The sequence below is a fragment of the Patella vulgata genome, chromosome 4 (assembly GCF_932274485.2).
Source record: "Patella vulgata chromosome 4, xgPatVulg1.2, whole genome shotgun sequence".
Lineage (NCBI taxonomy): Eukaryota > Metazoa > Mollusca > Gastropoda > Patellidae > Patella > Patella vulgata.
The window spans coordinates 76,071,470-76,085,804 of record NC_065882.2 but is presented as its reverse complement, the minus strand read 5'-3'; the positions used below and the strand labels follow the sequence as shown (position 1 = coordinate 76,085,804).

At 34.6% G+C, this 14,335-nt stretch overlaps 1 protein-coding gene across 1 annotated transcript in view; it reads left to right on the top strand.

Moving 5' to 3' along the window:
- Window positions 1-11,348, top strand: part of LOC126818063 (VWFA and cache domain-containing protein 1) — a 62,823-nt gene extending 51,475 nt beyond the window's left edge. The window contains exons 18-26 of the mRNA XM_056100079.1: window positions 468-690; window positions 1,115-1,213; window positions 1,539-1,604; window positions 2,169-2,255; window positions 3,176-3,291; window positions 4,117-4,233; window positions 4,971-5,116; window positions 5,507-5,743; window positions 6,345-11,348. Of these exons, the coding sequence (XP_055956054.1) occupies window positions 468-690; window positions 1,115-1,213; window positions 1,539-1,604; window positions 2,169-2,255; window positions 3,176-3,291; window positions 4,117-4,233; window positions 4,971-5,116; window positions 5,507-5,743; window positions 6,345-6,766 (1,513 nt within the window). The 3' untranslated portion in view covers window positions 6,767-11,348. The remainder of the gene's footprint in view (window positions 1-467; window positions 691-1,114; window positions 1,214-1,538; window positions 1,605-2,168; window positions 2,256-3,175; window positions 3,292-4,116; window positions 4,234-4,970; window positions 5,117-5,506; window positions 5,744-6,344) is intronic.
- The last annotated feature ends 2,987 nt before the right edge of the window (window positions 11,349-14,335 follow it).

Below are 14,335 nucleotides of genomic sequence, written 5' to 3'. Positions count from 1 at the left end.
ACCAGCAGAGAATTTGGCAAAGTTTTTTTTTTAAATACAAAAGTACTAAACATTTGGGGAGCCGCGGTGGCTCTGTGAGTAAGACGTTGGCTCGCTAACCTGGAGGTCCTGTGTTCGATCCTTGTTTTGGCCGAGAAAGTTCAAGGGGATTTTCCATCTTGGATCCCGCTATCAGTGGAGGACGTAGGGCCTGGCAAGGGACAACATTTAGTCACCCGAATTGCATGGAAAACTGAGATCCCATGTAAAGATTTGTATGCACATAAAAGAACCCTTAACAGTTGGAATTTGATGTAAGAGTAGGCCGTAGTGCTGATGTCCAGACAAAATGTCCCCCATAGCACACTGTATGCCATATGCCCATGTTCATTAGCCCAGTCAGTGCAGAACAGTAGGACGTTAAACCCCATTTCCTCCATTCAGTCCTTTACTTTGTCTTTAAAATTATAAATACTTTGTTATTACAGACCTGCTGCTTTACACAGTCCTGCTGATCGTGTAGCTGCTGTTATGGGTATGGATATAACAATGGGATATTTCCACAAACTATTGATAGATAATATACCAGCTTGTAAACAACCTACTGTCAGATGTTTCTTGATGGATGACAAAGGCTATCTTATTGCTCATCCAGCCTTTGTTGATCCCAATGGAAAAGGACCAGTTGAACAACAGCACATTACACATAAGGTAAGAAATGTTTAATTTTCAAAATTTTATGATTTTCAAAATTTTATGATTTTCAAAATTTTATAATTTTCAAAATTTTATAATTTTCAAAATTTTATAATTTTCAAAATTTTTTGATTTTCAATGTTTTGTTATTTCCAAAGTTTCATAATTTGCAAAATTTTGTGATTTGTCAAGTGTATATAAGAAAGGCTTAAGGAGAGTGTCAAAAATAATATACACCTGGGTCGGAGTCTCCCTTCAGTCTGCCAAACTTATAGGTAATTCGGCGCTGAGTATCCAGGAATGGTGTATTATGTATATAAGTTGATAGTCATAGTAACTTGGTGTTATTTACAGGAACCTCTTGTAGCTAATGATATAGGAAATTCGGCAGTGAGTATTCAAAAATTAAATATTGTGTATAATTTGATGTTATTTACAGGAACCTCTTGTAGCTAATGATATATTAAATCATAGAGGATTTGTACAGAAGAAACTATGTAACAGATATAATGATAGAACAGTACAAAGATTTTATAGGGTAAGTCTTATAACATTTTATAATTTTTATTACCTTTAATTCATTTTGTTTGTAATAGTGTCAGTCATCACATATATTTTGCAGATGTTCTTCAGATTTTTAAATTGTTGACTTACCCGATGTGAAAAATCTCCACCTCCATTTTTGTAACATCCATAATAATGCAACTATCATTAATCGTCAATTTCATCATTAAATACTTTGCCAAATAAAAAATATAAAGCACGGTTTAAATTTCTTGTAAAAAATTGGTTATTTTAAATTTTCTAAACCAAAACTAAGAAAAAAACTTTATTTTTTATTATGTATTTATTTATTTTTCCAGTTTAATACAAGTTTAGAAGGTGTATTAACTAACTTGGTTCATGGGGAACATTGTGCCAGATATCAGGTAAATACACAGCTTATATACTGGTTTACTTTATGGATTACACTACTCTGACAATAATCAACAAGAGATGCTAAGAAACTTCAGCATATTTCAAACTTGGCACTCACTGACAAGATATCACTCTTGCTAGTTGGAATTCAAACAATTGAATTGGGGCATTGGGTGGCCACATGGTTAGCGTGTGGGGGCGGCGCTATGTCATGAAATCTGTCATGGAGTCAACAGGCGTGGTTTCAATTCCCCGGTCGTACATGAAAAGTAGTAGGGTCGTCTATTCAACCTTGTGGGTTTTCTCCGGTACCTCCGGTTTCCTCCCACTGCTAAAGACTCATACGCACGAGCGAATTATTGAAATAAAATTGAACCATGTGTTAGTCCTGAAATGACATAGTTTGTGTCAAGTGGACGTTAAACCCCATTTCTGCCTGTCTCTCTCTCCCCTCTGTTGACCTGTAAGATAAGGGATACCGATCAAAATCACCGTTCAATACTCTCACAAGAATAAGAGATAGAGAATGAAATTCATTTTACTAGTGTCTGTGTAACATTTAATATATATTTCAGATAACATATATACCAGGGACTAATGCATTTCTGGGTATAGTCAATCATACATGCGAAACAGCTACAGCTTTTTGTCCTTGTAGTATGGTACGTAGTTACATTTTAAAATGGCTAAACTTTTTTAAAATTGTTGATTTCATTGGTCTGTATGTGTTGATTTGTTTAGTGTGATGATAGTATGTTTAAAATTAAAAGCCAGTGTGGGGATATAAAGGATTTTGTGTTTGACTGATAAAAATAAAATTAGTAAACAAATCGTTCTCTGGATGATTTTTCAATGAACAATTATTCCAAAAAGTAACCGATCAGGTATATTAAAGGGGCTAAATTGTTAATATTTGTGAACTAGAAAAAGACACAAATGAGTCACACCGCATATAAACGATTTGTAAAACAGTTTATTGGTTCAATTCAAAATAATAATAAATGTATTAAGATATGTGCCCGTCATGCCTTACATGGAAGTTCATCCAATACTTGTAATAACATTAGTTATGTCTGTAACAGATACGGTGTCACTAGATACGATTCATATAGTATAAAAGCAAATAAACTTTTAAACATAATAAATAAATGGGATAATACCAATGTAAATCAGTCTGATCTCAAAAGAGCTGGTCAAATTGTAGATATGATAAATATGCGTGAGTCGCACGAAATTTACTCACATAAAAAAGATCTTAATGAAATAATTACTTACTTATGCCTTGACTAAATGTATTTATATATATTGTAAATATTGTAAAGAAGTGTACACTAATGTACGAATAAATGTGAAATAAAATAAATAAATAATAATGTAATATGAATGTATATAAACTGATTACATTCAATCGTTCTGTTTTTACCCTAATTTCAAATCAGTTATGTTCGGCAAAACATCAATGTTGATTTAAATTGACAAATAATTCATGTTTTAATCTGTAAAGTTGATCTCCATTATTGGTGGAAAAAAAAGAAGTAAACAGTTGATCATAATTAATGTAATAATGATATTTCTTTTAAAGGTTGATCGTTTATGTTTAAACTGTCATCGTATGGAACAAAGTGAATGTGAATGTCCTTGTGAATGTCCATTAGAGATGGATTTATGTACTGGTGAACTTCTAGATGAGGAAGATTTGTAAGTTTCGATCATTTAATTAATACTCTGTTATCTTTGGAATATTGGTGGGATATTACTTTCCAGCCATCAGGAAGTATAAGGCAGTCCAGTCTAAATTGGTTCCTTGATTTACATGACACAATAATAATATCATTTATAAAGTGTGTTAATACTGAGGCACTGATTATTTACAGATCAGGGTTTTGAGTTGAAATTTACTGTCTGTTACTGCAGGGGTGAGTTAAGGAATTGTAGTGGGAGGTTGCATCAGGTCATAAGAGCGACTTTTGACCCTTTGATGTCAGACATATTTATTCACCAATCAGGGTTGACGTTTCTAGTGGGTTACCCACAGTTTCGTGCACCACTCGCCGTAACAGACTGTTTCATTGGCTAATCCCTAACATCATCCAGAACATGGGTTATATAACAACTCTTCAAGATCCTAGTGTAGTAAAGACAAGTAAAACGAAATTTTGAACTGTAAAAAAAAAAAAAAAATAAGATCTTTGTTTAATCAGATTTGTGCATTCATGTAAAGATTAGACTGGCCTAATCAAAGAGGTTAATGTATTTTGAGATGTTTAGGTTAGATCTATTTGATAAGGCCAACTTCCAGTTTGGTCAAAGGTCACGAGATGTAAACAGGACTAGCGCTAATACTAACCCTAACCCTGGACCTATCCCCAATGCTTACCCTAACCTACAACCTCGCCAACAATCGCGTGCCCTAACCTTATTTACATCTCGGCGACCTTGCCGAAAATTGATCTGGCCTTAATAAATAGATTTAGCCATGTTTTTTGAGGTGCCTATAATATTTATATATAATGTATATTACAGGAATCCAAGTTGTGAACGTGATCCAGAAGAAGAGCATGTTGTACTCATTGATTCTAGTATCACTGATAAATTAGATCAGTGCTATCAACCAAAATGTGAGGAAAGACAATCAAAAAAGTAAGTTCGTAAAAATCTTATGAAGTAAGAAGTCATCATATTCTAAGATTAACAAACTCCTTTCTAAAGGCTAGAAGCGAGCATTTTCTAAGATTAACAAACTCCTTTCTAAACACTAATAAGGGTTGACACTTAAATGAAACAGTTTATTTAAAAGGCATATATAAAATACTGTTTTATGTCGGCACCTCTGGTATTTTAATACATAATGATGAAGTTTTGTTTAAAAATTAATCTGGGTTAGTGTCTTTGGTATTTTCAAATTAAAATTCTGTTTTTATATGAAAATTCAAAATGGATATATATCAATTATCATTTTGGAAAAGATATCTCCATATATAGTGAGATTTTGGTTACACTAGAACAGGGTTTAGTAACAACTTGTTAAATTACGTCAAGTTTAAAGATGAGGTGTTGGTGTAATAAGAGGGGTTGGATGGCCGAATGGTTAGAGCGTACACGCTGTATCCCAAGGTCTGTCATTGATTCCCCAGTTGTACGTGACAAGGAGTAAGGTCACTTGCTCAACCTTGTGGGTTTTCTCTGGGTCCTCCGGTTTCCTCCCACTGCTAAAGACCCCTGCGCACAAGCGAATTATCGACAAAATTTAACCATATGTTAGTCCCAAAATGACCTAGGTTGTGTTAAGCGGATGTTAAGCCCCATTTCTCTCTCTCTCTCTCTCTCTCTCTCTCTCTGGTGTAGTGAATAGTACAATATTGTGTATATGTTTTCAGTGATTGTATGGGTGTTGTGGATTGTTCATGGTGTCAGGTACAACTAGATGGTAATACACCTATCAACAAACCATATTGTGCTAGTCAACGGGTGTGTTTTGGTGGGGTGATCGGAGCTCATACACCATATGGCGATGAAATTGCAGGTAAACTATCTGTCTATTTAAATTTGCAAAAATATGTACTCAGATTGATTATTTAACATTTAATTAAGAAAACAAAATCAGCTGCCAGTCATTCGGATGGGCCAAAAAACAGATCATGTATACACATTGGCGTGCATGTAAAAGATCCCTTGGCAGTTGGAATTGGATATAAGAGTAGGCCGTAACGCAGCTGTCCGGGCAAAATTTTCCTCATAGCACACTGCATGGCGTATGTCTACCTTCATTAGCCCAGTTCAGAGAAGAACAGTAGGACGTTGAACCCATTTCATTTCATTTAATTTCACATGGTAGTTTGCAAGGGATTCCTATTGCACTACTATGACACAAGGAGATTTTAAGTTCAGAAACATGTTTTATTTTTTATTTCAGCTAATGTTATGGCCCAGCAGTTTGATCCACCAACAGTAAAGAGTACTCCGGTTGGACCAGTAGCAGGAGGCATTATGGGATGTTTTCTGATCCTTGCGTTAGGTGTTTATTGTTATCGACACCACGTACATCGTAACACTCATCAATATATTAGTTCCATGCCTGATGCTACCAACAGAATGAGTCATTATTATAATGAACCTGAAGACCAGGAACCAGTTGAAGAACCAGGATCAGGTATAATAGAATACTTTTGACGTCTATAGAAATTAATTATCAAATTGTTCTGTGCCAGAAATTTCTTTACCTTTAAAAGTTTATCAAATCTTCGATATTAGAAATCAAATAGAAAAAACTATAATACAGGGTGACCCCCAAAAAACAGAACCCATAAAAATTTTATTAAATCCTCCAAAGTTCCAGCAAATTTCAAGAAATTTGCTGGACTTAAACTTCAGTCTGTGTACGATCATTCACCAAAGTTTCAGCTATCTTGGTCGCTTTGCATAAAAGTCATGTACTTTCCAAAATATGCTCCATATGGCCTCCGCGGGGATTTCCCAGATTATCTCAAGGCAGCAATCACAGGAAAATTCCAAAAGACGATTGTGTTCGAGTAATTGACAATTTCTTGAAATTTGCTGGACCTTTGTATGATTTAATAAAATGTTAATGTGTTCTCTTTGTTTTGGGTCACCCTGTATTTTAAGAATAATGTCTGCTTATTTATCAAGAAGCACAGTCTATACTTGGATCTGATCTTCGGACATTCAAAGAGAAATCAGATGGAGTTTATTTTATGTCTGTAATATTTATTTGACTTTGTTTTTTTTTTCAGGTCATACCAACTTTGTGTTGGCTTCATTTGAAAACCCTGCTAGTATATCTCCGTACCGAGTAAATACCTCATATCGTAGACCTGCAGGGGGTGATAGTGACCATGGTTACAGCACCATGACACCACACGAAGATAGTGAACATGCTAGTCTGCCATGTTTAGAACCATTGTTAATTGGTAGAGACAGATATAAACCCACTGCTCATGGGGTATCAAAGGCACCCATTCTGCCACCACCTCCAAGTATTTGCAGGAGAAGCAGAAGTCCGACGCCACCCCAGACACGACTATCCACTGCTTACACAACTATACCAGAACAAACATGTCTACCCTCAGGTTCGATTGGACCGACAACCACAATACCAGAGGCACCTCATAATGTTATAGCCAATGTACAAGTACATATGGTGGACTCACGTTGACATGGAAACAAAGTGTCGTCAGGACGATATATGACCTTGATTGAAAAGTTCAAATTTTTCATGTGCTCAGTAGGCAGTGACGTGTGTCGTGTCATGAAACCAAAAGGAGATATTAAATTAATATCAGTTTGATGTCAGATTCTCAGGGAAAAACTTTGCTGACAAAAAAAATGGCCGACATATTGCTGGTGTCGTAACCAAGGGACAAAGACTTGTGACTTAAAGAGAGTTGTGTAAATATTATGGTGATATAGGTATTTATTCTGACATTAAGATCTGTTCTGATACACTTGAGTATTATTATAACCTCGCGAAACTTGCTGTTCCTATTTTCAGTGTGTTAGTGACGTGACTCAGTGCTATTTATAAACTCATTGACATTTTTTTTTTTATTTTAAATCAAATTAATATCAACAGAAGTAAAAGTGGTGCCAAGATTTAAAAATAAAAACAGACAAATAAAATTTGTAAAGACTTTCTGTTTACAACTGTTGTTGGTGAAACGTGTAATGGTTGTATGTTGACGCAGTTTGTTGTGCAGGGACATCTAGGGTACAAATTCTACAAGTATGTAGGCTAATCCTTAAATATACTGGAGACAAGGTATCTGTATGTCAGATACTGAAGAAGAAATGTCTCGATCTAAAATGAATTCAGAATCTAATGACCTCATAGTATATAGTAAAAGATATAGATATTATAAATATTATATATATATATAAATATAAACTGACTTTTGTTGTCAAGTGTTAGAGCTGTAAATAGACCATTTGATTATAAGTCAATAGAGTTATCTTTCCTTTCCTTCTCAATTCTCAACCTGCATGTAAGTAGCCAGTAGTCGGACATATTGGATTGTAGATTGTGTGTGTGTGTGTGTGTATGTGTGTAAATATGGTTCGTTGTGTTTTCATATTAATATATATGCATTGGAGTGCTGAGTTTATTAGCTATCTAATGAGTAGTCTTCCAGATATAGATAGTAGGTCGACTTTCACCTGAAATAAACAAGAATCTCAATGATTTATCATCACAAACTATTTATTTGATAGTTTCATATTTTACATTAATTATAGAATCATTAATATTTAATTTTTCTCTTTTATCATTGTGATGATTATATCTGCATGACTAGAACACAATCAGTAGAATTTAAATAAGATTTTATCTCTTAGTGATGTAGCTACAGTAGGCATACTGCAGTGATGATATTAAAATTAAGTTGGGTTAGCAAACCTTGCAACCTGGGTTCTCGTTGAAGTCAGGTTTGCCTGAAATTAGCATTTCAAGGAATTCAGCTTTAAACACAATTAAAATATTAATAACACAACTTAATGGATTTACTACTTTTTGGTTTATTACATGTAATGTTTCAATACTCTTACAGGTATCTTTATCAAGTAATGAAATACAATGAGGTTTAACGTCCTACTGTTCTGCTCCAAACTGGGCTAATGAAGACGGGCATACGCCATACAGTGTGCTATGAGAGAAATTTTGCCCGGACAGCGGCACTACGACCTACTCTTATATCAAATTCCAACTGTCAAGGGATCTTTAACGTGAACGCCAATGTGTACACGGGACCTCAGTTTTTCATCCCATCCGAACGACTAGACAGCTGTCCTTGCCAGGCACTCCGTCCAGCATCACTGAAAAGGGGGAACAACGCCGGAAAATCTGGATGAACTTTCTCGGCCAATGCAGGGATCGAACACCCGACCTCCAGGCTAGCGAGCCAGCGTCTTACCCATCGTGATCCCCATCAAACAATGATCAATAACGAATAATAACCTTATAATAACCTTTATAGTACCTCCATGAATCAAAACATCAAATTAATACCATAGTCAAAATATTAAATTATTGTTCTGTCTTACACAATAAACATACATTTAGTTTACATTATAGTTATTATGTGTCAAAACACTTTGAAATATCATAAAAATTAAGATAATGCTAAAAATTATCATATTGTTTGAAAAATATCTTTCTAATCTCAGTTAAACAAAATGTGTCAAAAATGACTGGCCAAATTTTACATTCTTCTTTTGTGTGATTCACCTTAGCTCTTCAGAAAAAGGAAATTCTTTAAATTGTAAATTAATGAAATATTTATTTGTCATGATTGTTGATAAATAATATAACAAGTCATTATTTTGCTTCAGATTTCTAATATTTTGATTTTTATGTGCGAGAGATAAATATCAATTCAGATTGTTCCAAGTTAGTTATTATTGAGATTTGATTAAATTTTAACCTATGTCGTTGACAGATCCGACTTTTTTTTTTATTATGAGTTTAAGAGCATTCAGTTTACTTAATATTTTTAATGCCATAATGTGCAAACCACTCTTCTTTATGAGTATAAACAGTATTTTTAATTTTTTTTTAAAATCGAATCTTGTTTAATGAATTTGTTTTCATTTCAGTCATTATTTTTTACTTAAGAATCAAATTAGATCAAATCCGTTTATGATTTCATTTCGTTAATATTTGTACCTATGTTAAATAAATTATGTATCGAAGGACATTTTTAAGGGAATTTGATTGTGCCATGTTTTTTTTATAATATGTTTATATTTAAGAATTTAATTAAGAATTTAAATATATGTTGTAAGTAAGTCTTGTTTGGTTCTTGTGAGGTCTTAATCAGTGCATTGTATGTATTTATCTCTTTTCCCATTCTCTTCAAAATGGCAATAATACAGACTATATTATGTGGGGATGATAGAAAAGATTAATAAACTACGACACATACTTATGGGAACAGCTATTAATATATTTGGGTGACGTCCAAAAATATTAGTAGCCGTTTTCCATAAGTATTAATAAATGCCTCTAAAAGATTATGATATAACAGATGTTCTATTGTAGTAAATTTTGTTTGTATGTCTCTGGAACAATGTATGATACGAATAGTTCTGTCAACACAAAGTTTACTTCATCATAGATGTACCCACTGTCTACTCAACATAAGTTAGAAACAGTATGCTATCATATGTTGTACGGACATTTGAAAGTAGAATTGGTTAGTAGAACGAGTTTTACCTGTAGTGAAAATGGTACCTCATTTAATAGTTGAATCAGGTTTCAGGTGATGCATTTTCCTTATGCCAGGTTCCCACTGTCGTGCGATGCGTTACGATAGGATTGTTCCTATTGAGTCCACGGTCTGGTATGTGCAGATACGTTCGGATACGTTACGATACGATCAACACAATTTCTAAGACTGATTTTAAGATATGATCAGACCTGATAGGATCACCGTGATTACTCCCAGATAAAGAGCACTATTTCAATCCTAGAACGAATCATGATATTGGGAATCTAGCATTACCAAACCCTGCCCCAGGGCTCTAGTTATAGTCTTGTTGGCCGTTATTGACTGACTGTCAGTGAATTTGACTGGTTGGAGAACTTAACCCGCATTCAGTTCACATGGCATGTAATCACAATTTCAAAGAAATTGAAATAAATACAGTTAGATTCTTAGATTGAAAATTTGGGATGATGTTCACAATTCTTGCTAATCTGGAATAAACAAAATATGTTAACTATTGACAAGATGTCAAGATTTTGAAGTGGAAACCCTGTCAGAATATATCCAGTGGATGCATAACAGAATTTATTTCTTTAGCTATGATAGACATCTGTTGTGATTACGTTACCTTTTACGCAATATGTCTGTTTCTTTATCTGTATCTTTAACCGTTATATACCTGATATCAGTGAATGCTGTAAAGAAGCTTTAATAAATGATATCATATTATTACATGTATTGTATTATCTTGTATATATTACTATATTATATTTCAATGAATGTATGTAAATATTGAATGAAAATAAAACGGCAAAAAAAACTTTATACTATACAATTGGTCAAGTATTCTCAATTATTTGTAGGTCCTTTTCTTACAGGAGCTAAATTTCTTTTTGTAATTATTTGAAATAAAGGTTTCCTTATTTTGTGATCTTCTCAAAAATAAAAAAGAAAGAGTTTGTTTGATAAGGAGGAAAATATAAGAAACTTTTATTTTAATTCATTTTCAGTTTAATTTAAAGAAATAGGGCTGTACACAACATTCTTCCATTAATTGCAACTCTTATGCTATGTTCCCACTGTTGTTACGATCAGATTGTCCACGATCTGGTATGTGCAGATATGTTCAAATATATTTTGATATGATCAACATGATTGCTTCAAATGACCTCAATATATGATCAGATCTGATAGGATCACCACGATTACTCCACGAATAAAACCATAATTTCAATCGTAGTGCGAATCGTGATAGTGGGAACCTAGCATTAATAAGCCTGAGTGTATTTTTGGATACATCTATCTTAAGTCAATAGCAGCCTAAAGTAGGCTATACAACTCGTGCATAGAGCTCAATTGAACAGACATTTACCTAAAGTCAAAGAATGTCTGACGGAAGTTTAGTAGTGTGTATGGCCCTAATGCTCCTAAAGTGTTGATTAGTAACTTGTTACCACATTGTATTTGTAAGGTGTAAATGTGGCCCTTGCCTTTTGGCGTGGGCTTATTTTGTAATAAAATTAATTTGTGAAGAATAAATAGTTGTTTGTTTTACTTTATTGAAGATTATGTTTGGATATTCTGGGAATATACAATATTTATGAAAGAGGGGCAATGCTAAGAGAGGTTGGGGAGAGCGTTGATAAAATCAGGGTCTGAAATACAATTTATACCAGATAATAAGAGGGGGTTGATGGAATCGGGGCCTGAAATACATTTTATACCTGATAATAAGAGAGGTTGGAAAGGGGGTTGATGAAATCAGGACCTGAAATACCATTTATACCTGATTATTTATGGCTGATTTTATCACATTCTAGAAGGCAACAAACAAAAGCAAAATAAAATGTATTTTAATTCCACTCCCCTGTGCTTCTGGATACGTAAGCAAGAAAACGTTTATATTTTCACTCATGCTACGCATTCGTGAAAATATAAGTTTTCTTGCTTCTTGATGAAATAAAATATGTTATTCACTCTAAAACGACAAATATCCTCTATATATTATATAAATATAAATTTTAGGTGTTCAATCTCTTTACGTTAGCATACCGAACGGCTCGGTGCTCTCTAGTCTCACCGCATATTTCCTTTATCTTTATCCTGAAATAACTTATTAACTGTTTCCACGATAAATTCGGACAACAATCTGGCAAACCTCCTTCTAATCACGAAGGGTCCCTTACACTTATTGTGATAACAAGAATTATTTTCATACAACAAAAAACTAAACCTGGAACGAGTCTTCATGGATTATGTACAACAAATTGTTCAATATTGATGATGCGATTTCAAGTCTTCTTCGCTCACGTCGGAATCCATCGAAAGGATATTGAAATGGTAGCCCGTTTGAAAGAATTGACGTCATATAGATCTATATTTAGACGCAACGGAGACCACCATTCGTGTTTTCATTGTGGTAAACTAACTTTTGTTACAGTTACAGTCTTCATTTCGCCTGCCTTTACTTAGAATCAACGAATGGTTTATTGTATTAAAAAGATAAGACAAAGGGGCCTAAAGTTGTAAAGGTGGTTAGATGATGTGATGTTTGAAGTCGTCAACGTCGACGTCTACACCAAGGCCAAGATTTATTTTCAGAAAGGGCCAAGTCGATGAAGTTCAAGCATATTTATCGTGACTTGTCTAGTCTAGATCGAACATAATTATTTTAATAAGCCAATTTATCATACTGGTAGTGGTAGACCTGCTAGCTCTCTTGAGTCTAAGTCTGACGCTCACTGACGCTCTGTTTGTTTCATTTATAAATTATATATCTTCTATAATGTTCCTTTGTATAGTTTATCTCCCCATCACAAAGAAAAACGGGAGCTGCTGTAATTCAGTGAGTATGGCACTGGCTCACACTTACCTGGAGGTCCCGGATTTGATTCCATTGTTGGCAGAGAAAGTTCCTATGCTATGAATTTTCCGGCGTGGTTTCCCCTTGGAATGGAAGCGGTGCAGGACCAATCTGCACGTAAAAAAGCCTGGACAGTTGGAATTAGAATTAAGCAGGCCGTTGCTCTGGTGTCCAGGCAGAATTTCCCTCATGACACACTGCATGGCATAGGCCTATGCCCGTTTTACTTAGCCCAGATGGTGCAGAAAAGTAGTAGGTTAATAAACCTCATTTTATTTTGCTATAAATCATGATGTAAAAATTTTTAATTACAGGAATGGGAAATGTTTATAATGAATAGTTTATAGGCCTAAAGTAGATTGAAAGATGGACATGACAGAGAGAATTCACTGTATTAATATTACAAATTATAACCTAACAAGTATGTAGGCCTATAGATACCCCACTTCCCGGTCAAAATATTTAAAATGGCTAGATTTTATATGTTGATTTATTCTCTAGGATGACAATATGTCTTCTATTACGGGGGTTGGATGGCCGAATGGTTAAGGTGTGTGCGCTGTATCATAAGGTCTGTCATTGAGTCAACTGGCGTGGTTTCAATTCCCCGGTTGTACGTGACAAGAAATAGGGTTGGCTGTCCAACCTCGTGAGTTTTCTCCGGGTCCCCTGGTTTCCTCCTACTGCTAAAGACCCCTACGCGCAAGCGAATTATTGAAATAAAATTAAACCATATGATAGTCCCGAAATGACCTAGTTTGTGTCAAGTGGACGTTAAACCACATTTCTCTCTCTTCGATGAATATTTTACATCAATTGATAAAGCCAGTGTTTGTTCCACTATTGATGCAAGAAAGTAAAATTTATGCTGAAAATAGAAAACAAGCTGGCTTCTGTTTGATCATTAGAGACACAACTTAATTGCATAGAGCTTGCTCCTTCACTAATCAAGTGGCTCAGTGATTAGTACGTTGGCTCACTAACTTGGAGGTTCTGTGTGCGATCCCTGCTTTTGCTGAGAAAGTTCTATGGGGTTTTCCGGCGTGGATCCACCTTGTCAGTGGTGCAAGAAAGAGGGCCTGGCAATGGACAACGTATAGTCATTTGGATGGGAAGTAAAACCTAAGTTCTGCGTACATATTGCATGCATGTAATAGATCCCTTGGCAGTTAGAATTTAATATAAAAGTAGGCCGTAGCGCTGCTTTCCGGGACAAATGTCGCTTAAAGAACACTGTATGGCAGAACAGTAGGATGTTAAACCCCATTTCAAAATAACAAATTAGATCAATCTAATTCAATAATTTATTTTGACCCAAATAAAGGAGGTTTATCTCAATAATACCTACATACATACAACACTACATACAATTATGATATACTAATTATAATCTGGACTTCATTTCCAGTGGCAACAATTTCACACTGAATAACTTCTGTACAGAATGTTGTTTCTTTTTTATGATAAGGTCAGTCATTGAGTCAAGTGGCATCATTTCAATTCCGCACATGTACCTAACAATGAGTAGGGACGCCTACTTAACCTCATGGGTTGTCTTCCCCTGCTAAAGACCCCTATGCCCAAGCTAATTATTGAAATAAAATTGTACCATATGTTAGTCATGAAATGACCTAGTTTGTATTGGGTAACTGTTATATACCCC